The sequence below is a fragment of the Durio zibethinus genome, chromosome 28, assembly GCF_047325235.1.
Source record: "Durio zibethinus cultivar Kanyao isolate XHJ-2024 chromosome 28, ASM4732523v1, whole genome shotgun sequence".
NCBI classification, from domain to species: Eukaryota; Viridiplantae; Streptophyta; class Magnoliopsida; order Malvales; family Malvaceae; genus Durio; species Durio zibethinus.
Window position 1 is genome coordinate 10,924,109 of NC_143189.1, and position 23,167 is coordinate 10,947,275.

The 23,167-nt window shown below is 31.8% G+C and overlaps 1 protein-coding gene and 1 pseudogene across 1 annotated transcript; both read right to left on the bottom strand.

Moving 5' to 3' along the window:
- Positions 1 to 1,325: 1,325 nt before the first annotated feature.
- On the bottom strand, positions 1,326 to 1,797 carry LOC149510746 (uncharacterized). The gene has a single exon (XM_089756777.1). The coding sequence runs from the start codon at positions 1,737 to 1,739 to the stop codon at positions 1,509 to 1,511; it is 231 nt and encodes a 76-aa protein (XP_089612903.1). The 5' UTR covers positions 1,740 to 1,797; the 3' UTR covers positions 1,326 to 1,508.
- Positions 1,798 to 14,044: 12,247 nt separating this feature from the next.
- LOC149510747 (MAPK kinase substrate protein At1g80180-like) lies at positions 14,045 to 15,035 on the bottom strand (annotated as a pseudogene).
- Positions 15,036 to 23,167: the final 8,132 nt, after the last annotated feature.

A 23,167-nucleotide genomic window follows, 5' to 3' on the forward strand; every position in this document is an offset into this window, starting at 1 on the left:
GAGTTGATTCTTCGATTTTTTGTTCATGAATAAGCGATCCAAAGAAAATTTGAAATTAAAATGAGAGAAACTGCTTGTCTCAACCCAAAATTCTCAACCTACACAAGGCCATATTCATTCGTCTTGTTTGGATGCTAGGACTTCTGTCTCCCCTTACCGAAATGCGATCTTGTATTTTACTTTTTTCGATTGGCGGCTGATTTCTATGCTTTTTATTGGAATTTTCTTGTCTTCTTGCAACACTGTGTTTCATCATTTATGAATTTGAAAATGAAATTTCTCTCTTGGTGATGTATGGAAAATAGATGGAAAATGGGTCCCGTGTGTTTTCTATATGCAGGAAGCAGATAATTGCTAAAAATACAATTAAAATGTTAACAATAAAAGTTAAAAATATATTAAAAGAATTTTTAAATAGATTATATTTTATCATCTGTCTAATATTATAAAATGATCATTTTATCATTTTTAATATTATAGAATGATCATTTTACCCTTTAATGAAAATAAAATAACTTAAAATGTTAATAATAAAAATTTAAAAATATATTAAAAGAATTTTCAAAGAAGATATATTTTGACACATTAATCAAAACAAAATAATTTAAAATATAATTAACAAAGAAATTAAAAATATATTAAAAGAATTCCCAAAAAGTTACATTTAGACTTCTTTGCAACATTATAAAATGACTATTTACCTTTTTTAACATTCTAGAATAACTATTTTATTTTTTAATGAAAATAAAATAACTTAAAATATAAATAATTAAAAAAATAAAAATTATAAAATTCGAAAAAAAATAGATCTATAAATTTTTTGTATATTAAAAATTTATATATGAATTCAACAATTTAAAAGAACACCAATCGATGCATTCAATAAAAAAAATTTCTTATCCTTTTAGAAAATGCAGGGGTTAATACTAGTAACTGAAATTAAGGACCCGTTTGATTCCATCACACCGAAGCAATGGAATGCAATGGGATTTTGACCTCAATGCACCGTGGTTCGTGAGATGCATTTAGATAGCGATGATGCAGTTGGGAGCTTCTGCACTGCTTTTTAGATTTTTATTTAAAGGAAAGGATCCGGTGATTTACTAATCTCTACGGCAGTCAAATGCTTTAATGTATTCGGTTTAATGTAAAATTAAAAAAGAAAAGGATTTTCAATTATAAAATAACTGCTTTTAAAGTAGGGATATTCTTCTTATTGCAAGATTATCAGATGTGGAAAACAGAGATGGAGATTACAGGGGAAAAACAGACAAGCATTCATCATGAAAATATAGTACAAATTATACCAAAAAAAAAGCTTGTATTAATTTAATTATATAATATATTAAGAATTGTTCTTTTACATATTTTCAACCTTCCATGTCATCTGTATACATTCATCCATAATTGATAAAATACAAGCTAAAAAACAGATTAATGAGGCAATTGGAAGAAGCTTGCACAGAATACCAGAGCAAGCTCTTAAAGATAAAAGAAAGGGCAATCGATCAGAGTCCTCTAGCCAACATTTTCTCGTAATTCTCAATGGACTCCAGCCTCTGGAGCAAAAGTTGCTGCCTGAATTTCTTGATGAATGCCTCAGCACTTTCGTTTATGTCGACGAATGGCTTTTTCCCTGTGACATTGGACCTCATGGCTCTATGATCTTTGAAGTTATGGACATTTGGTTCTGGAATTTTGGAGTTGTGGTATGAATGAGGCATGGAGATGTTCTTCATTGTAATTGCAAGATAGCTTTCTCTAATTCTTTCTTCCTTGCACAACTCTCTTTGTTGATAAGATGATGGTATGGTTTCCCATATTTATAGCTAAGAAGTCAAATAAAAAATGGGTTATTTTAATAGGCTGTGATTCCATTTCACATTTTTTATGTAGGAGCACGCCTTGCTAGAATTTTCAAGTAAAAGATATCAACAAGTTCAAGTTATAGATGGAAAACATCGTGGGAGGATATGCTATGGTGCTTCTTTTTTTTTTTTTTGTAAATTTTATAACTTGTGCAAAGATCTTCCTAAATCCTAATAGTCATGCTTAGTAAAATGATGTATTTTCAACAATTTAGACTTAATCTAATGATTCTTAAAAAGATTGAGTTCCACAATTTGAATCTTGATATATACTAAAAAGAGTTATATGCACTTTTCAATTAATTTGATTAAAAACTTTTGATTTTAAACACCATTTTTTATTTTTATTATTATTATTATTATTATAATTTATTTAATTTTTTTTCTTTCTTTTCTTTCCCGTTTTCTATTTTTCCTTCTCTTTTTTCTTTTCTTCTTTCTTTCCTCCTTTCTTTTTCCTCTTTCTTCTTCCTTTTCCGATTCAAATCTAGTGCATTAAATGCACAATCCCTAAAGTCTAAAATCACGACCGCTAGCTGCCAGCGGCCGACTGACAAGCCGTCAATCACGAACAGCAGGCGTGAATTCTCAGTTGAAAAAATGGGATTCGAATCTCAAAAGATCAGGGATTTGAATCCCAAAAAGCTCTATAAATAAATCTTGTTATTTGCAAACGAAAAGGGGGAGGAACCGAAAAAAAAAAAGACAAAAATTTTTTAAAAAAAAGGGCAAAAAAAGTTTCTGTTTTAAAAAAATTTTAGCAAAAACACAAAAAAAAAAATACACAGTCCTCCCATAGGGAGGAACCCAATGCCAAGCTTCCTGCAAGAAAAAAAAAAGGAGGGTCAGAATACAAAAAAAAAAATTTCTCACCGAAACTTTGAAAGCAGATCTAAGGAAGTGGGGACTCTTTTTTGTGAAAAAGAAGTCAGATCTATGCTCAAGAGGACGAGAAGAGTTCGTGAGAGTTTTTTTGAAATTTTTTAGCACCGTTGACAGTGGCCGGAGTTCGTCACTGGCGAGGACCATGGCGGCCATCACGACGAATGGCCACCAACCCTAGGTCACCTGAAAAAAAAAAAGAGGAAGAAGGGTTTTTTTATTTCGAAGGAAGGAAACAATGAGTGAAAAAAATTTTTTTTGAACCTTTTATATAAACGCTGAAAACCAAAATGATACTATGTCAATAAAGCCCAAAACGACATCGTTTTAAGCATCTAGGATCCGTGCTCAACCCGCGACCCGACCCGAGGTCCGCGCACCTGACCCGCGACCCGCTTCCTTTATCAACCTCTACTGGTCTGACTAAACCGAAATTGAACCGCCTAGATCGAACCGAACCGGTACTGAACCACTGAGCCACCTAGACCGTGCCCATACCGGATTGAGCCGCGCGTTGATTGGTCCAATTTACGTTAAAAAAAATTTATTTTTAATTTTTTTAATTTTTTATATATTATTTTATTAATATTTATGCATATTAAAATATTTACATTTGTTAGATTAAATGATGAAATTGTGGTTAAATATTTTTTTATATAATTATGTTAATTTTTAAAATAAAGTTTAAAAACAATAACATAAAAATAAATTTAATAATAATACTAAAGTAATAAAAAATGAAAGAAAAGGAAATTTTTATCCAATGATGAGATTTAAAGGTATTCCGAGTAGTGATGCCTACAAAATCTCTAGGTGAGAAGTTTTTTTTTTAAATACTGTCATAACGATTTTGGGACCGTTAGACGTAAAAGATGATGTTTTAAAATCGAAAAAAATAAAAAGGCGGAGTCGCCACCAATCTTTGTTAGGGTGTGATTGGTCACCCAAAAGTTTATCCTTTTAATAAAACTATAAAAATTGGTTTAAAGTTTATCAAAAAGATAAATTTTGATCTACGAAAAATCAGGTTGGGTCCGAGAGTCGGTTACGTGTGGGGAAGGATTAGCACTCCCACAACGCCCATAAATTGGTACCATTTAATTGATGTTGGATAAAAAGGATTTTAATTTGAAATTTAACACTAATTCCCTTCATTTAAAAAAAATATTTTTGCTACAATTTTTATTTAGGAATATTGAGAAAATCTTTAAGTTAAAGAATTATCTTGAAATTCTCCAACATCTACGCAGAATTTGAAATAACTTTTTCGCTTAAGATTTGATACAACAATCCTTAAAATGAAATAACACTCTTTATAGAAAATTGTTGGTGACTCTCCAACATCTAGGCAGAGTACCAAGAATTATTTTTTTCAAAATGTTATTTTTATTTTATTTTGTAATATCATAATTTTTTTTAATAGTAGTACAAATAAAAATTAAAGACAGAACAATACAAATAAATACTAATAATAACATGCTAATGTGTGTATGTCAATGAATGTTATGTAAAATGTAATGTAATTTAAAAGTTGGATTCTTAAGTATAATGAGATCACCCTAACTCTCCAACATCTAAGCAGAGCTTAGGTGCGATTATTTATATTTAAGATCCCAATTTACTATTATACATTTTATTTATTAATCTTATTATTAATGTAAATTAAGAAATCTTGTGGAAAGACTTAACAAAGTAAAATTTCCTAAATACCCCATCATCTAGGCAGCATTCAGGAACAAATTGCTTCAAATGGAATTTTCACATGTGTTCTTAGGATTTTTAGGAGATTTTCAGTAAGGGCTTGAGTAGAGGTTTTAAAGGTTTGGTTTTAAGGTTTAAAGGGTTTTAAGGCTTGAATTTTAGGATATGAAAGATTTAAGGTTTTGATTTTAGAGTTTGGAGATTTTAAGGTTTGGGTTTTGATTTAAGGGTTTGGATTTTAGAGATTTTAGATTTTGGGGTTTGCATTTAAGAGTTTAAGATTTGGGATTTCGGATTTTTGGGGGTTTTGGATTTTAGGGGTTTCGAATTTTAGGCGGTTTGGATTTAAGGGATTTTGGATTTTTAGGGGTGTCGGATTTTAGGATTTTGGATTTTTAAGGGTTTCGGATTTTATAATTTTGAATTTTTGGATTTTGGATTTTAGGAGATTTTGAATTTTAGGGAGTTTTAGAACCTAGGATTTTGAAAATTAAGAATTAGTGTTTAAATGTTTAAGTAAAACGCGAACATCTTTAAAAATCTCCATCATCTAGGCAGACTTTTGGAGCAAGTTCGATTTTAATGATTTTTGAAAATTAATTTAAAAGTTTATTGTATTTCTTTTTATGAAAATTTATTAATAATAATTCTCCAACATCTAGGCAGAATTATTTTTTTAGAAAAAATATTTTTTATTCCTTCCAACATCGAGGCAGGGAAAATAATAATAATAATAAAATATATTTTTTAGCATTTTTAATATATATTTTTAATTATTACTTGTTTTCAATTTTATTATTATTAAAACAATTAAACATTTATTCTAACAAATTTAGAAATTTATCATGCATAAATATAAAAATATACTTAAAATAACAAAAATAATAATATAAAAAAAATTAGAAAATTCAAACATGTCTAGTCAACGCTGGTCTGGACCTGTTTTACCAGTTTTACGGTTCAATCAGCGGTTCAAGTGATCCAACGGTTCAGACCGGTTCACTGGACTGGTTCAAGGTTGGCTGAAGCGGGTTGGCGGGTCAGTTCGCATGGATCTTTGGTCGGATTCGGGTCCATCCGCGGATCCTCCTTAGTTAAAACGGCGTTGTTTTGGATTTTTCCCTAAACGACGTTGTTTTGAGTTTTGCTTTCCTATATATAGCTAAAAAAAATTTTTTGGTTCATTATTTTCTGTTTCAAAAAGAGAGAGAGAGAGAGCTTTGGGGGGAGAGCTCCGACCGTCTCACCGTCCGGCCGCCGGAGCACCGTGCCGGCAGCCGCCTGGTCCACCGTCGTCGATGACCAAAAATTTCAAAAAGTGACCAGGAAGCTATTTTCAACGCGATCTTTCTAGATCAGAAGTTCGTTTTACCAGAAACAACCTCGATCAGCGTAGATCGGGGTTGAAGCTTTCGGTTTCTTTTCTTTCATTTTTTTTTTTAGAAACTGACTTTTTGTTTTTTGGTTTTTGCAGGGCTTGCTCGGCACTAATGGTTCCTCGCCGTAGGCGAGGACTGTGTTGTTTTTTTCTTTGTTTGTTTTCTTTGGTTTGGGTATTTGTTTGGTTTTCTGATGGTTAGGAGGTTTCGTGAGAGGTTTTGTGAGAGGTTTGGGTTTTTTTGAGTATGGGAGGCTAGGATTTTGGATATTCAAAAGCTTGTTCAAAGTAGGGGGGGCTGTATGTCTGAAAAAGCTTTTGAAAGGGGGTTTCCCGAGAGCAGTTGAAGGGGATTCGAGTTGTTGATTTTAAAGAGCTTCTATTAGGGGGATTTGGGTGGCTATAGGGTGGCTATAGGTGAGCTGAACAGGGTGCTAGTCAGGTGGCTGGTCAGGAGGCTAATAGGGGGCTGGTCGGGGGCGACAACAGTGTCAGCCATCCTACTTTTTGTTTTTTTCTCTTTTTGTTTTGTTTTTCTTTTTATATGTTTTTTTATATAATTAATAATTATATATTTTTTTAAAATTAATATTATTATTATTATTATTATTATTATTAAAATTAAAATAGTAGACCCGGACAAAATCGGTGTCTACAGCTACCCCTCTTTGTACATTACTGAGAATCAGGAATAGGACAAAGACAAAGACAATGATTTTGTCCGAATCATTTTTTTTTTTTTTTTAAAACACAAAACGATTAGGATGACACCGCAAGTCGAAAAATAATAAATCAATCGAGATAACATCACGAATTGAATTTATGCTCGAAGGTCTTACAATTCATGCCCGGAGGTCTTACAGAATCGACTGGGATAACACCGCAAGTCGAAAGATAAGAAATCGATTGGGATAACACCGCGAATCGAAACTATGCCCGGAGGTCTTTAAAAATCATACCTGAAGGTCTTACAGAATCATGTCCGAAGGTCTTACAAAATCGACTGGGATAACATCGCAAGTCAAAAGATAAAGAATCAATCGGGATAATACCGCGAATCAAAATTATGCCCGAAGGTCTTACAGAATCGATTGGAATAACACCACAAGTCAAAAGATAAAGAATCGATCAGGATAACACCGTAAATCAAAATTATGCCCAGAGATCTTAGAAATCATGCCTAGAGGTCTTACAAAATCATGCTCAGAGGTCTTACAGAATTGCTCAGAGATCCTAGAAATCATGCCCAGAGGTCTTATAGAATTGACTGGGATAATACCGTAAGTCAGAAATAAAGAATCGATTGGGACAACACCGCGAATCGAAATTATACCCGAAGGTCTTAGAAATCATGCTTGGATGTCTTACAGAATTGCTCGGAGGTCTTAAAAATCATGTCCAGAGGTCTTACAGAATTGACTGGGATAACACCGTAAGTCAAAAATAAAGAATCGATCGGGACAACACCGTGAATCGAAATTATGCCCAGAGGTCTTAGAAATCATGCCCGGAGGTCTTATAGAATTACTCGGAGGTCTTAAAAATCATGCCCAGAGGTCTTACAGAATTGGCTGGGATAACACCATAAGCCAAAAATAAAGAATCGATCGGGACAACACCGCGAAACAAAATTATGCCTAGAGGTCTTAAAAATCATGCTCGGAGGTCTTATAGAATCATGTCCGGAGGTTTTAGAATCGACTGGGATAACATCGTAAGTCAAAAGATAAAGAATCGATTCGGATAACACCACAAATCGAATTTATGGCCAGAGGTCTTCGAAATCATGCCCGAAAGTCTTACAGAATCATGCCTGGAGGTCTTACAGAATCGACTGGGATAACACCATAAGTCAAAAGATAAAGAATCAATCGGGATAACACCACGAATCAAATTTATGCTCGAAGGTCTTAGAAATAATGCCCGGAGGTCTTAGAGATTATGCCCAGAGGTCTTAAAAATCTCAAAATCTTTGAATGCTCCTCATAATCAGAGGCAATGAAACTTTAAAATTTGGAAATCTTTTAATCTTGAAAGTCATGCATAGAGGCTTTTAGAAATTATGCCCGGAGGTCTTACAAATCTCAAAATCTTTGAATGCTTCTCATAATCAGAGGCAATGAAACTTTAAAAACTTGAAAATCTTTTTAAACATGGCTTTTGCCTGATCAGAGATTTTTGATACTCTAAAAGTCTTTTTCTGAGGAAGGTTCCCTCTAAACAGAGGCTTTGAAATCTTGATTGAAAACAGTTCTTCTTAAACACAGACTTTAAAACTTTAAAAACATGCCCCTTTTTTTTTTTTGTTTTCAATACTTACAAAGTTGATAAATGCAAACATGGTACAAATGTTTGTTCTCATCAAATGATGCTAATGAAAATGTCGATGCAAATGTCAATGCCAACGTAAGAATGCAAATGCTTGATACATTTGACTTTTTCACAATGTAAATGACAATGTCCTTGTCTGTAGATGCCCCTACAAATACCTTTTCTTAAAATACAGATGGCATGATGCAAATGCAAATTCTTCTTATGGTGTGAATGCAAATGTCTTATACAAATGCCAATGCAAGTGATGTAAATACGAATGTTTTTCCTATGATGTAGATGCAAGTGATGCAAACGTAAAGACTTTTCTTGCCCCTTTTTTTTTTTGAAAAATTTTTGTTTAAATTTTCATTGTTTCATTTTCACCCAAAAAATGATCTCAATATTATGTACAAAATGCTTCAATAATCTTGAAAAATTTTAAAAGTAATCAAAAATTACCCCACATAAAGTATTTTCATAATTAATGAAAAATTTAAAATTCAAGACTTCTGAATCTCTTGAAAGTTAGTGATCACTATTTGGAAAGCTTATGGATGGGAGGGTAATTTACAATTCAACTCCTTTTACTAGTAGGCATATCTCGTGGAAAAGCTCAACAAGGGTTACAAAGATTTCATCTTGGGCTCACAAAAAGAGATAATTTTTAAAACACATTTTTTTTATTGAAAACGTGATACTCCAATGTGAGTCAAAACTAGCCATTACTTTTCAAACAAGATTTGAGAAGAAGATAAGGCTGGCCATTTTTTTTTAAAGAAGGTCTTTAATGGGTACTGGTCCTTCAAGAGGCTTTGTATCGAGACCTTTTATTTCGAATAGAACCTTGGAACTATGAAATTCATTATGAGGCCTAAAAAATGACTTTAGCTCTAAACTGCCCTTTTAAGGTTTTCACCTTAGAGCTATATGTATATATATTTTTATCAATGAAGAATTCAACAAATAGATACAAATTCAAGGATATTGCTCTTCAATCCAAGTATCCACATTTAATCAAAATGGACTTTTTAGGGTGTGTAATGTAGGCCGAGGTTAAGGGTTCTGAAAGAATGGATAAATAGGCTCAAAATATGTTATTCAGGGTGATTAGGCCAAGGATCTTGATGAGCACTCTTTGACTTTCTTCTTTTGCCTTTTTTTTTTGGAAACATTTGGCTTTAATTTTATCAACTTTACTCACCCTTTTTTTTTTACCTTGAATTCTCATTTTCAAGCTACATATTTTCTCTCTTTTTTTTATTTAATTTTTTTTGAATTCTAAATGAAGCTTCAGATTCTTATCTCTAAGGTTTCTTTGTTTTGCCTTAGAAATACTTAACTTCATCTTTGGCTATTCACTTTCTTGAATCTTGAAATTTCAATTGAAATTTTGTTCACTTTTTACCCTAGACTTTCACCTCCGAAGGGCATGTTAGACGCTTTCAATATCAGATACTTTTCTTGAAGTTAATCTTGAATGTATCCCAATTTTGCCTTCTAATGTAGAAAATGATCCTTAGCTAGGGTTTACGAGAAGGATAATTTTAATTTGAAATTTAACACTAATTCCCTTCATTTAAAAAAAATATTTTTGCTACAATTTTATTTAGGAATATTGAGAAAATCTTTAAGTTAAAGAATTATCTTGAAATTCTCCAACATCTACGCAGAATTTGAAATAACTCTTTTTGCTTAAGATTTAACACAACAATCTTTAAAATGAAATAACACTCTTTATAGAAAATTGTTGGTGACTCTCTAACATCTAGGCAGAGTACCAAGAATTATTTTCTTCGGAATGTTATTTTTATTTTATTTTGTAATATCATAATTTTTTTAAAAAATAGTACAAATAAAAATTAAAGACAGAATAGTACAAATAAATACTAATAATAACATGCTAATGTGTGCATGTCAATGAATGTTATGTAAAATGAAATGTCATTTAAAAGTTGGATTCTTAAGTACAATGAGACCACCCTAACTCTCCAACATCTAGGCAGAGCTTAGGTGCGACTGTTTATATTTAAAATCCCAATTTACTATTATACATTTTATTTATTAATCTTATTATTAATGCAAATTAAGAAATCATGTGGAAAGACTTAACTAAGTAAAATTTCTTAAATACCCCATAATCTAGGCAGTATTTGGGAACAAATTACTTCAAATGAAATTTTCACACGTGTCATTAGGATTTTTAGGAGATTTTGAGTAAGGGCTTGAGTAGAGGTTTTGAAGGTTTGGTTTTAAGGTTTAAAGGGTTTTAAGGCTTGAATTTTAGGATATGGAAGGTTTAGGGTTTTGATTTTAGAGTTTGGAGATTTTAGGGTTTGGGTTTTGAGGTTTAGGGTTTTGATTTAAAGGTTTGGATTTTAAGCATTTTGGATTTTGGGGTTTGGATTTAAGAGTTTAAGATTTCGGATTTCAAATTTTGGGGGGTTTTGGATTTTAGGGGTTTCGAATTTTAGGCGGTTTGGATTTAAGGGATTTTGGATTTTTAGGGGTTTCAAATTTTAGGATTTTGGATTTTTAAGTTTCGGATTTTAGAATTTTGAATTTTAGGGAGTTTTAGAAACCTAGGATTTTGAAAATTAAGAATTAGTGTTTAAAGGTTTAAGTAAAACGCGAATATCTCTAAAAATACCCACAATCTAGGCGGACTTTTAGAGCAAGTTCGATTTTAATGATTTTTGAAAATTAATTTAAAAGTTTATTGTATTTCTTTTTATGAAAATTTATTAATAATAATTCTCCAACATTTAGGCGAAATTATTTTTTTAGAAAAAATATTTTTTATTCCCTCCAACATCTAGGCAGGAAAAATAATAATAATAATAAAATATATATTTTTTAGCATTTTTAATATATATTTTTAATTATTACTTGTTTTCAATTTTATTATTATTAAAACAATTAAACATTTATTCTAACAAATTTAAAAATTTATCATGCATAAATATAAAAATATACTTAAAATAACAAAAATAATAATATAAAAAAATTAGAAAATTTAAAAGATATATATATTTTTTTACCTAATCGGACCAGTCAACGGTCTGGTCAACGTTGGTCTGGACCGATTCTGCGGTTCAATTAGCGGTTCGGGTGATCCAGCGGTTCAGACAGGTTTACTGGACCGGTTCAAGGTTGGCTGAAGTGGGTTGGCGGGTCGGTTCTTACAGATCTCGGGTCGAATTTGGGTCCACGCGCCGATCCTTCTTAGTTAAAACGACGTCGTTTTGGGTTTTTCCCTAAACGACGTCGTTTTGAGTTTTGCTTTCCTATATATAGCTAAAAAAATTTTTTTGCTCATTATTTTCTATTTCAAAAAAAAGAGAGAGAGAGAGAGCTCTAGGAGGGAGCTCCGGCCATCTCGCCGTCCGACCGCCAGAGCACCACGTCGATCGTCGCCTGGTGCACTGTTGTCGGTGACCGAAAATTTCAAAAAGTGACCAGGAAGCTGCTTTCAACGCGATCTTTTCAGATCTGAAGTTTATTTTACCAGAAACAGCCCTGATCTGCATAGATCAGGGTTGAAGCTTTCGGTTTCTTTTTTTTTTTTTTTCAGAAACTGACTTTTTGTTTTTTAGTTTTTACAAGGCTTACTCGCGCGTTGATGGTTCCTCACCGTAGGTGAGGACTGTGTTGTTTTTTTTTTTTTGTTTGTTTTCTTTGGTTTGGGTATTTGTTTGGTTTTCTGATGGGTAGGAGGTTTCGTGAGAGGTTTGGGTTTTTCTGAGTATGGAAGGCTAGGATTTTGGATATTCAAAAGCTTGTTCAAAGGAGAGGGGCTGTTGTCCAAAAAAGCTTTCGAAAGGGGGTTCCAGAGAGCTGTTGAAGGGGATTCGAGTTGTTGATTTTAAAGAGCTTCAATTAGGGGGATTTGGGTGGCTATAAGGTGGTTGTAGGTGGGCTGAACAGGGAGCTGATCAGGGGGCTAGTCAGGAGGCTGACAGAGGGTTGGTCGGGTTGTAGGGCGACTGGTCGGGGGTGGTAGTAGCGTCAGCCACCCTACTTTTTGTTTTTTTCTCTTTTTGTTTTGTTTTTCTTTTTATATGTTGTTTTATATGTTTTTTTATAAATTAATAATTATATATTTTAAAAAAATTATTATTATTATTAAAATTAAAACTGTAGACCAGGACAAAATCGGTGTCTACAAATACTATCAGTGTATTGGAGTATTTATAAAAAAAATTTTAATACAATAAAATTTTCTTTTCTTGATAAAAAAATAAAATTAATTAATTTAAATAATAATATAAATAAGGAAAAAGAAAATTTTATCCAATAATGGGATTCTAAAAGTATTCGGAGTAGAGATGCTTTACGAAATCTCTAGGTGAGAAGATTTTTTGTAAAATATTACCAGCGTATTGGAATATTTGTAAAAAATCTTCAATATAATTAAATTCCTTTTTCTTCAAAATTTCAATTTTAAATAAGAATATTAATAAGATAATTAATAAAATTTCTAACAAAGGAGAATAAAATGTGTGTATAAACATGGTAACGTTTTTGCATTACATGCATGACATTTTTTTACGAAAAATAAATTCAAGCCACCGAAGATGAGATTCTAAGGTATTCGAGAAGCGATGCCTAAGAAATCTCTAGGTGAAAAAAAATTCTTCTAATGTTACCAACGTACTGAAATATTTTAAGAATTATTTCAATAAAAAGGTTTTAATCGAGACTAAATTTTTTTTAATAAATAAAAAAAATCAAGGAAATTATTTTTCGAACACAAAAAATTGGACTATTTTTATCAAAATCAAAGGATAACATGTTGTTAATTGGTACCGTTTTTAACGGGCGCTGTGGGAGTGCTAATCCTTCCCAATGCATAACCGACTTTCGAATTCAGACTTTTCGCAAATCGTAAAATTATCTTTTTAATTAATTTTAAAATTTTTTTTAAAAGGATATGTTTTAGTAGGTGGTCAATTGCACCTAGCCAAAAAAGATTGGTGGCGACTCCGTTATTTTTTATTTCGTTTCTAAATTCGTCGGGGCGGACACAAAACCGTTACGATATTGATAATGTGAAAATGTTAGACCACTTACATATAATTGATAATGGGTTGGTTTAGCTTAACATTTCCCATGTTAGGGCAAACAAGGTCCCTTATTCACACTCACTACCCATCTATAGAATTAGAGATATTATTATGTCTCAAGATATAGTATGGACATTATATTTTATTCACATGATATTATATAAATTAATACCGTAAAACGTTAATAAAATTTTAAATTGCTCAAAATTTTTAGTAAAATTATTGAGAATCATATATAATAATAATAATAATAATAATCTTATTCTAAAGAGAAAACTACAAGTGACTAATTCTAGCAATTAAGGGTTGGGATAACAGACTAGGGAGTATTACTGCCTACTCTAACCATCTTTTTACTATGAAGAAAGACCTAAGTTTTAATTTTCCCACACGTATTCAGGGAGTCAAATTCAAATGACAATTACGGCTTAAGCAATGACCCAGCGGGTTGAGGCCCCAAGGTGCCCTTTCGAGGCACCATTGTTGGAGATCTAAGGACAAAATATGAACTTGCATTTCTATAGATTTACATATAATAATTGTTAGATATCATACCTGTTTTACCAAAAGAAATAGTATAAAATTGAAAGGTAGATGCGTAGTTAAAATATTATAATATTCTAATCATCCTAATTAATTTGCCTTAACTTTCCATCCTAACTCTTCCTAGCCATGATACTCGACCGAGTCCCAGCTGTCATACTTTTGTTTGTGAAATGGTACCACCATGTTTATTGAGTTTATTGAGTTGGATTTAAACTTAAACTTAAACCCCCTATGTTCACCGAAATTCCTACCTCCGGTCACAGGAAAATACGAGGAAAAGAACAGACAAAAACCTATCTTGATCTACGCTTACCAGGCTTTTTTCCTATGAATATGATTCTTGGTTTGTTTCCCGAAAGCACTGCAAAAACCACAAGTTGAAACCTTTGGAAAAGGTGGCTCAATAGCAATGGATACCTTACTAGTACGGTAACCTCGTCTTTCACCATTAGATTGGTTTCTTTCAATGGTATTGATTGGTTCGATGTTTCTTATCGGCTTAACATCCTTAATAACTGTAAGGAAAATGGGTCCAGTTTCATGTAAGTGGTTTTGGACCAAGTAAAGGCCATGGGTCTTGATCTTTCATTTTACACAGAGCCCTAGCTACTTAATAAAAAAGAGGTGGGGTTATTTTAAGTGTATGTTGAAAACTAAGTAGAGAAAGAAGAAAAGCTCAAAAAAGTAAATAGAAAAAGGACAAGGGAGAGTTGGTTGAACGGAAGTCGATCCGTGGTCCGATTGAATTGGAACCTTGTCAGAAGGTTTATGATTAAGAGTTTTACATTCTGAACGGTGAAGATCGGGTTTGAAGCTCTCTAGGAACAAATCCATGGTGTATTTGTTGAGTCACTTATTTGGTGAGATTTCTCCAATTGTTTCTCTAGTTGTTTAGCTCTAGTTTTAGCTAGAGAAGAACATTGTATACCTATTATTTGATAGTGAAGATTTTTCTGGTGGTCCGTAGTTTTTTCCCTCTACACTGGAGGGTTTTCCACGTAAATCTTGGTATGCTTTATTTTTCTTACGTTTTTTATTATTGATTGTTGTCTATTGCTTCTGTATTATTGTGATTATTGCTTCAAGCGCAACAATAACATCAATCTTTTCTGGGTTATTGTCTTGCAGCTATCCTTGTTCTTCTTGCTGTAGTTGCTTGGTTTCTTCTTCTTGTTGTTCTTGTTCTACTTGGTTTATCTCCTCTGACAAAAACCTGTCGTCCCAAACATGCCCTGAAGATCCTTGCCTCCTAAAAGACATTGCAGATCTTTGCAAACCAGCCATGGTAGATGACAGTTGGATTTTTTTTCTCTTTTCTCTCGCTAATGAAATTAGAAGCTTTCCTTCTATAAATTCCAATTCGCTGTAAAATGTAAATAAACCTTTATATATAAAGAGAGAGAGCAGGATAAAGAAATCTTGAAGATTTAGTTAAGAAAAAGTCATACCAAGGCAACTCAGTCAATATTTCCAAGTTTTTTCATAAAAATAATTTTCTATCAAGTGTTACCATTGATCAGTAAATGGGATTTGGTTAAATTATGAATTAAAATATTTAACTAATTGCAAAAGTTCATAACATAAAGTTGTAAACACCATTTTTTATTTTTATTATTATTTAATTTTTTTTGCCGTTTTCTTTTTTTTTTCTTTCTTCTTTCTTTCCTCCTTTCTTTTTCCCTTCTTCTTCATCTTTATCCGGTTCAAATCTAGTACATTAAATGCACAATCCCTAAAGTCCAAAATCATCGTCGCTAGCTGCTAGCGGCCGACCGACAAGCTGCCAATCACGAACGGCAAACTTGAATTTTCAGTTGAAAAAATGGGATTCGAATCCTAGAAGATCTGGGATTTGAATCCCAAAAAGCTCTATAAATAGAGCTTGTTATCTGCAAACGAAATAAAAAAAAAGAACCGAAAAAAAAAGAGCAAAAAATATTTTACAAAAGAAAGAGAGCTTCTGTTGAAAATTTTTTTTTGCAGAAACACAAAAAAAAGTAAAAATAGTCCCCTGAAACAGGGAACCCAGTGCCAAAATATACCTACAAAAACACACAAAAAAAATAAACCAGAAAAACACATAAAAGAAAAAAAAATTTACGAAACTTTGAAGGTCGATCTGGGTCGTTTGTGATACTTTCAAGAGAAACCAAGCCCAGATCTGTGTTTAGAGGGATGAGGAGGATTTTTTGGATTTTTTCAACCACCGGTGACGGCGGCCTATGATCGGCGAATGGCGACGACATGGCGGGGACGACGGTCGGTCGGTCCCTTGATTTTTTTTGGCCTGAGAGGAAAAGCGGAGATTTTTTTTAAAGAGAAGAAGAAAAATGACCGAAAAAAAATTTTGGTTTTATATATACGTCATTTCACTAATGCCCAAAATGACGTCATTTCACTAATGCCCAAAACGATGTTGTTTTAACCTCTGAGGATCTACGCGTCGACCCGTGACTCAACCCGGGCTCTGTGCACCCGACCCGACGACCTGTTTCTCCTTCAAGCTCTAATCGATCCATTTGAACTGGACCAGACTGAACCGGACCGTGCTTGAACCGCTGAACCGCCAGACCGAACCTTGTCAATCGGACCCGCGTTGATCGGACTGTTGACCAATCCGATTCAAGTAAAAAAATTTTTTTTTTATTTTTTAAAGATTTTTTAAATTATTATTAATATTTATGTATGTAGAAATGTTTAAATTTATCAAAAATAAATTTTTATTAATACAAAATTGATAAAAAAACAATAATAAGAAAAAAAAATTTTATCCAATAATGAGATTTAAAGGTATTTCGAATATTGATGCCTACGAAATCTCTAAGTAAGAAGAATTTTTTTAAATATTACCAGTGTATTGAAGTATTTATAAAAATTTTTCAATATAATAAAAATTTTCTTTTTGTTAGTAATAAATAAAAATTGATTAATATAATAAAAATATAAATAATAATAATAAGTAGAAAAGAAATTTTATCTAATGATGGGATTCTAAAAATATTTCGAGTAGAGATGCTTTAAGAAATCCCTAGGTGAAAAGTTTTTTTAAAATATTACCAATGTATTGGAATATTTATAGAAAAACTTCAATACAATGAATTTTTTTTCTTCAAAATTAAAAATAAAAAAAATTAATAAAACAATTAATAAAATTTTTGAAAAAGAATAAAATGTGTGCATCAATATGTTATTATTTGCATTGCATACATGACATAATTTTTTACGAAAAGTAAATTCGAACCTCCAAAGATGAGATTCTAAGGTATTCTGAGAAGTGATGCCTAGGAAATCTCTAGGTGAGAAAAAGTTCTTCTAATGTTACCAACGAACTGGAACATTTTATGAATTATTTCAATAAAAAGGTTCTAATTTATTTTTCTCAATTAATATTTGAATATAAAAACAATAAACAAAAGAAATCAAAGAAAATTATTTTTCAAACATCGAAAATAGGACTGGTTTTTATCAAAATCAAAGGATAACACGTAGTTAATTGATATCATTTTAAACGGGCGCTCTGAGGGTTCTAATCCTTCCCCATACGTAACCGACTCCCAAACTCAGACTGTTGCGTAGACCCTAAAATTATCTTTTTAATAATTTTTAATTAATTTTAAGATTTTATTAAAAGGATATGTTTTAATAGGTGGCCAATCGCACCTAGCCAAAAAAGATTGATGCGCGACTCCATTATTTTTATTTCGCTTTCAAATTCATCGGACGAACACAAAACCATTACGACAAAAGTTAATCATGCAAAATTATAATATAATTATTTATATTTTGTTGACTTTTTTAGTATCTAGTATAATTCATATTAATAGGTGGATCTAAATTGTGATTAAGATAGTAATTAATTTTTGTAACATTGATGGTCTGACCTTAATTCACAAAAATTCATTTGAGTGCTCGATTAAAAGGCTATCATCATATTAAAAAGTTCACTTTGCAACTGGACATCCATCCATAAAATGCAGCAAAAAATATAAATATAAATAATTATGGGGAATATATTTATAGGGATAGTTAACTCTAAAAAGGATACTATTTTAATTTTAAGTTGATGTTCGGTTTACGAGATTATAAATTGAATAGAATAAAATTATATATGATAAGATTATATTAAATAATATTATCTTATTTCATATTTATTATGTATAAGGATTAAAATATAATAATTTTATTTATTGATCAAAATTATTTTTTAAAATTTATACAATTTAAATTATTGATGTAATTTTCAAAGCCTCCTTACAATTTTATCCTTTTTTTTAAATACAAACTAAATATAACATAATATAATTATCATTATATCCTATCATCATCCTATATACTAAACATTACCTTAATTGACTATAGTAAAGGATTGAAGAAGATACAAGATATGTTTATTTTATTGTTGGGAGAGAATATGAAATTCTGGATCATATAGAAGAATTTGGAAAAATCTCAACCTAAATGAAACCTAACATATTCTACCCTTCACTTATTTTTAGTTTTATGATTGAAGGCTTAAATTTAAGTTTTATTGTGTGTGAATTTGATTATTTAATTATATTTTAATTTGTTAGTTAATTATTTTGTGATTATAATTTAATTATAATATAGTAGTTGATTATTTAATCCATTATATGAATGTAATATTTTGTAACAATCTAAAAAAAATGCATGATCAAAAGGTAATATTTTTATTGAGACCATGCCATCATGGTCTTCAAGCGTGCTTAATTGATCATGACACATATATATACAAGAGATCTTTTATTTTTTAGTAGTTATATACAAGAGATCTTGTTTACAGACCATCTCATTAGGGGAAAATTATCTTGAAAGAGATATAGTCAAAAGTCATCTGCTAATGGGCACTAACTGTCGAACTAATCTATACTCAACAAGTCAACTAATTTAAGCTAAAACAGAAATTTAAACACTAACTTCTAAGTGGGTTTAGTTGAAACCCACTGAACTGAAGGTGTCCGAGCCACTGCTGGAAGGAGGTGACTTTGTCGATGCCGCCTAACTCACCGGTGGTTGTTGGCTTCATGGTGGTTGGCGATGCATTGAAGGGGATTTTTTGGTCGTTAGAGAGACAATTCCTCTCTATTTCCTTTTTTGAATTGAAATTAGTTTTTTTCTTGATGGGTTAGAGAACTACTTTATAAGAAAGAAAGCGGGAGTCCATTGTTAACAAATCTTACACTATCCCATTATGAGTATATACAAAAATAACTTAGGTCATACTTTAATTAAAATCATACTACATGATTGGATATGTCATAATATAGTATCACTATAATTAGTAATTGATTTGATATTAACCAAATTTAATTCGAATCTAAATAATTTTGGTAGTCCATCAACATGAGATTACTATAATACCAACTTGACATTGCTTGCTTCTTACGTTAATAAGTTTTGGCACATTGTTAATGCTTAATATAATTGCTTGTAGCTCCAGTAAAATATCAAGAAAGGAAAAACTTGGATTATTCAGTTCGTCGAATAAGCCAGACTTCTTATTTAATTGTTCTAAAATTTTTATGTGGTATGTTGGTTGGATATGATCAATTCATTGTACAAAATGCCACCCAAAATTTGTCTGTGAAGCACGTTATGAGTTCAACTTTCATTTATATACATGTTTTGTTTGAGGACAACAAGCAAATCAGCATGTGTTGCGCTTGAAGCAATAATCACAAAAATACAGAAGCAATAGACAACCATTAATAATCAAAGACGCAAGAAAAATAAAGCATACCAAGATTTACGTGGAAAACCCTCAAGTGTAGAGGGAAAAAACCACGGACCACTAGAAAAATCTTCACTATCAAATAATAGGTGTACAAAGTTCTTCTCTAGGTAAAACTAGAGCTAAACAACAACTAGAGAAACAATTGAAAAAATCTCACCAAATAAATGACTCAACAAATACACCTTGGATTTGTTCCTAGAGAGCTTCAAACCCAATCTTCACCGTTCAGAATGTAGAACTTTGAATCATAAATCTCTTGACAAGGTTTCAACTCAATCGGACCACGGATCGACTTTCGTTCAATAATCTCTCCCTTCTCTTTTTTTTATGCTTTTTTTGGCTTTTCTTCTTTCTCTACTTGGTTTTTGACACACACTTAAAATAACCCCACCTCTTTTTTATTAAGTAGCTAGGGCTTTGTGTAAAATGAAAGATCAAGGCCCATGGCCTTTACTTGGTCCAAAACCACTTACATGGGGCTGGACCCCATTTTCCTAACAGCATGCTCTATCAAACCCAGACTTGAAAATTAGCTAAAGAATTGGCAACTAGGTTTTGAAACATTGTAATAGATTTCTAATTAGCTTGAAAAGTAAGTAAAAGAATTGATATATCAGAATTTAAGTATCTGAGCCTGGTCGGTTAACTATGGTAGATAAAGTTTATGCATTAATTTATTGGTGATTGCCCTTTAGTCGATAAATGAATTGAGCTTGAGATGGTATTAGGTTCACAATTTGTTAAATGAAAAGGAGATTGTGGTTTGAACAAAAAAAAAAAAGATTGTGCAGCATCAGAGATAGACAATGTTGTTGGTTTATAACACATTGATTAAGGTTGTTGTCTTTATTTTTTTGGGTATCGCATTATAAAAGCTTCCTAGTAAGAGTACCTGTTGCATTTTTGAAACAAGCATGCAGATAATAATTTTATTGTTTCTCCTAACATCGAATGTAAAATTTATGATGTGTTCAAGACTTTAAGTATGTTTTAACAAGTCACACTTTAGTTTTATGGTGTGGACAATCATAACATAGCACATGTATGTTTTTTTCACTTTAATATTTGTGTGTGTATGCCTTACACAAAAAAGATAGATATCAGTCCATGAAAGTTAAAGATTAGACCTTGACTATAAGTATTTTTTTTTACTACTTTCTAAACTGTCTTAAAGATTAAATTTCAAGCCCTGCATAACCTGATGATGAATAAAGTTGCATGAGCATAGAAAATTTCCAATCATGTGGTTTATTACAGCACAAATTCAAGCTCTATGAGTTCATTAAAGGCATGATTCTCTTACCAAAAGAAGAAAAAAGATAAGCTTGCAACAAACATGCAGATTTTTCATTATCAAGGAAAAATAATCCATGATGAAGAGAAGCAATCATTTGCAATTCGAAGTTGGTCTTGATATTGTAGTTCTTTGCACTTGTAAGTCACTATGGGGAGATGTTCAGGGGCTTAGATTTGAAACAAGGAGCAAAAGCATTCCTAGTTGTCTCATCCTTTCATTCTAATTCTTTCCACCAGAATTCCCATCCATGAATGGTAATGCCATGCCTTTCAGCATTCTTTACATTGACCGAAAGCTTTTTTAGTTTTGGCCACCAAAATTGAAAGGGTTCCTAATAGATGCATTTTAGTTCTGGTAGGTAAGACAAATGAAAAACTTCAAGCTTTTCAAATGGCTTAATACTTTCCTACTTTATTTAGAAGTCCTGCACATTTGGCTGTGCTGATTATTTCTTTGATTTGGGAGCATATTGATATGCAAAGACTAGCAAGGTTTGGGGCAAGCATGAGCCATGTCAAATCCCCCAATTGCATACAGTTGTCTACACTTACTCTTTAAAGGCCATTAAACCATCTGTCTTTTAAGATCATAGAGCTGTGGAAATCAACAGATGTTAGTTTTTTTTTTTGTTCCTGTAACTATGTTTCAACTTTTCTAAACTCTTACAGTCTAAGATATCTAGCATATTGAGATGCTTCATATCTACTAAACATGAAATATTTAGAATATTTGAAGCACTTAAAAACTAGAAGCATAGGTTTTGAGTGCAACTTTTGTGTGGGAGCTTAAAAATCCTTCAAGTGCAAAGGCACTCCTTATTGTGAGACTCAACATACTCAATTGTTTCAAACACTGCAATTCCTTGACAAAGCACTCATTTATTTCCCCTTAATAAAATATTACTTTGCATAATCATATCAGATGAACCACAATTAAGCATTCTCAACACTTTTAAGAATGGAAAGATGGATATCGGTTGGTATGGAATTGTATTTAATACAAATGTATAATCCAAGTTCAAATATTTTAGCTTTTGGAAGGACTTGAGCTCATTTGGCAATTGGCTTATACTTGTCTTGGATAGATTGAGATATTGTAGGGAAACAAGTTTTGAAATTCCCTGGGCCAGTTTAGTTATACCACTATTACATGATAGGTTTAGCACTCTTAGATTAGGCATAGATTGGAAGAAGTCATTTGTGATTGTCTTTAATGTGTTTTCATTGAGAAACAAGGTTAGCAGGTTGGGACATGAAGTTGTTTCGATTAAACTCCCAAAACAATTTGCCATCAGTGATATCTTTCTTACTACTTCTTATTTTCTGCTCTTTGGTGCTTCAATCAATCAAACACCTTCCTCAAAATTATTGCACTCATTGGCTATCCACAGAGCCATATCATGAATCACATCATGCATTTTCACATAATGACCTTCTTTTTGCAATAAACATGCATACACAAGTGTCCCAATTATGTCATACCTTTGGTTTTGAGCTCCATTTCTATCATTACATTCATCTAAAAGACCCTCACAAATCCAATAATCTATTAAGTCAATTTTGTGAATAACAAATTCTTTTGGAAATAAAGTACACTATAAGAAGCAAGATCTCACTTTCTCATTAGGTAAATGATCAAAATTGAACTTTAAAAGAGGAAAAACCTTATCCCCCATACTTGAAAATTTTAAGGCACATTTTTTTAAAATCTCAATTACCTAAATCCATTCTTGTGGTGTCTTCTTACAGGTTACGGCTCGACCAATGGTGATAAGTGTTAGTGGCAAACCAACATACTTTTTGGCCATAATTTTCACTAGCATAGGAATATCTGGATGCAGGTTGAAAGTATCATTTCCAATCTTCTTCTGAAACAAATAGTAATTAAAAGATGGTGGCAAACACTCAACTTTGAAAATTTTGTGGGCTTCCATCAGACCACACACCTTTTCGAAACATGTAGTGAAGATTACCTTGGAGTTATTTTGTTGGTGTAGGATAAGAACTCCAATTTTTGTTAGATCAATTTGGTCCCATAAATCATCCAACAACAAAACAAATTTCCTAGTACTTAAGACTTTGTACATGTCTATAGCATTTTGCTCAAAACTTTTATTTCTCCTCCTATCTTCAGAATATCCTATCTTTTCCCCAATCTCTTCTTGAATCTTTTCAGGTTCTAGGTCTTTAGAAGCCATTGCCCAAATCACAAAATCAACATTGCTAGGATGGCTGAGGAGCATGTTGTTGATTTTGTTGGGCCTAAAGTAACAAACACAACAACGCAAAAGTAATATATCACAATAAACCAATAGCAATAGACAACAATCACTAATCTAACAATGCAAAAAAATAATAATAATAAAGC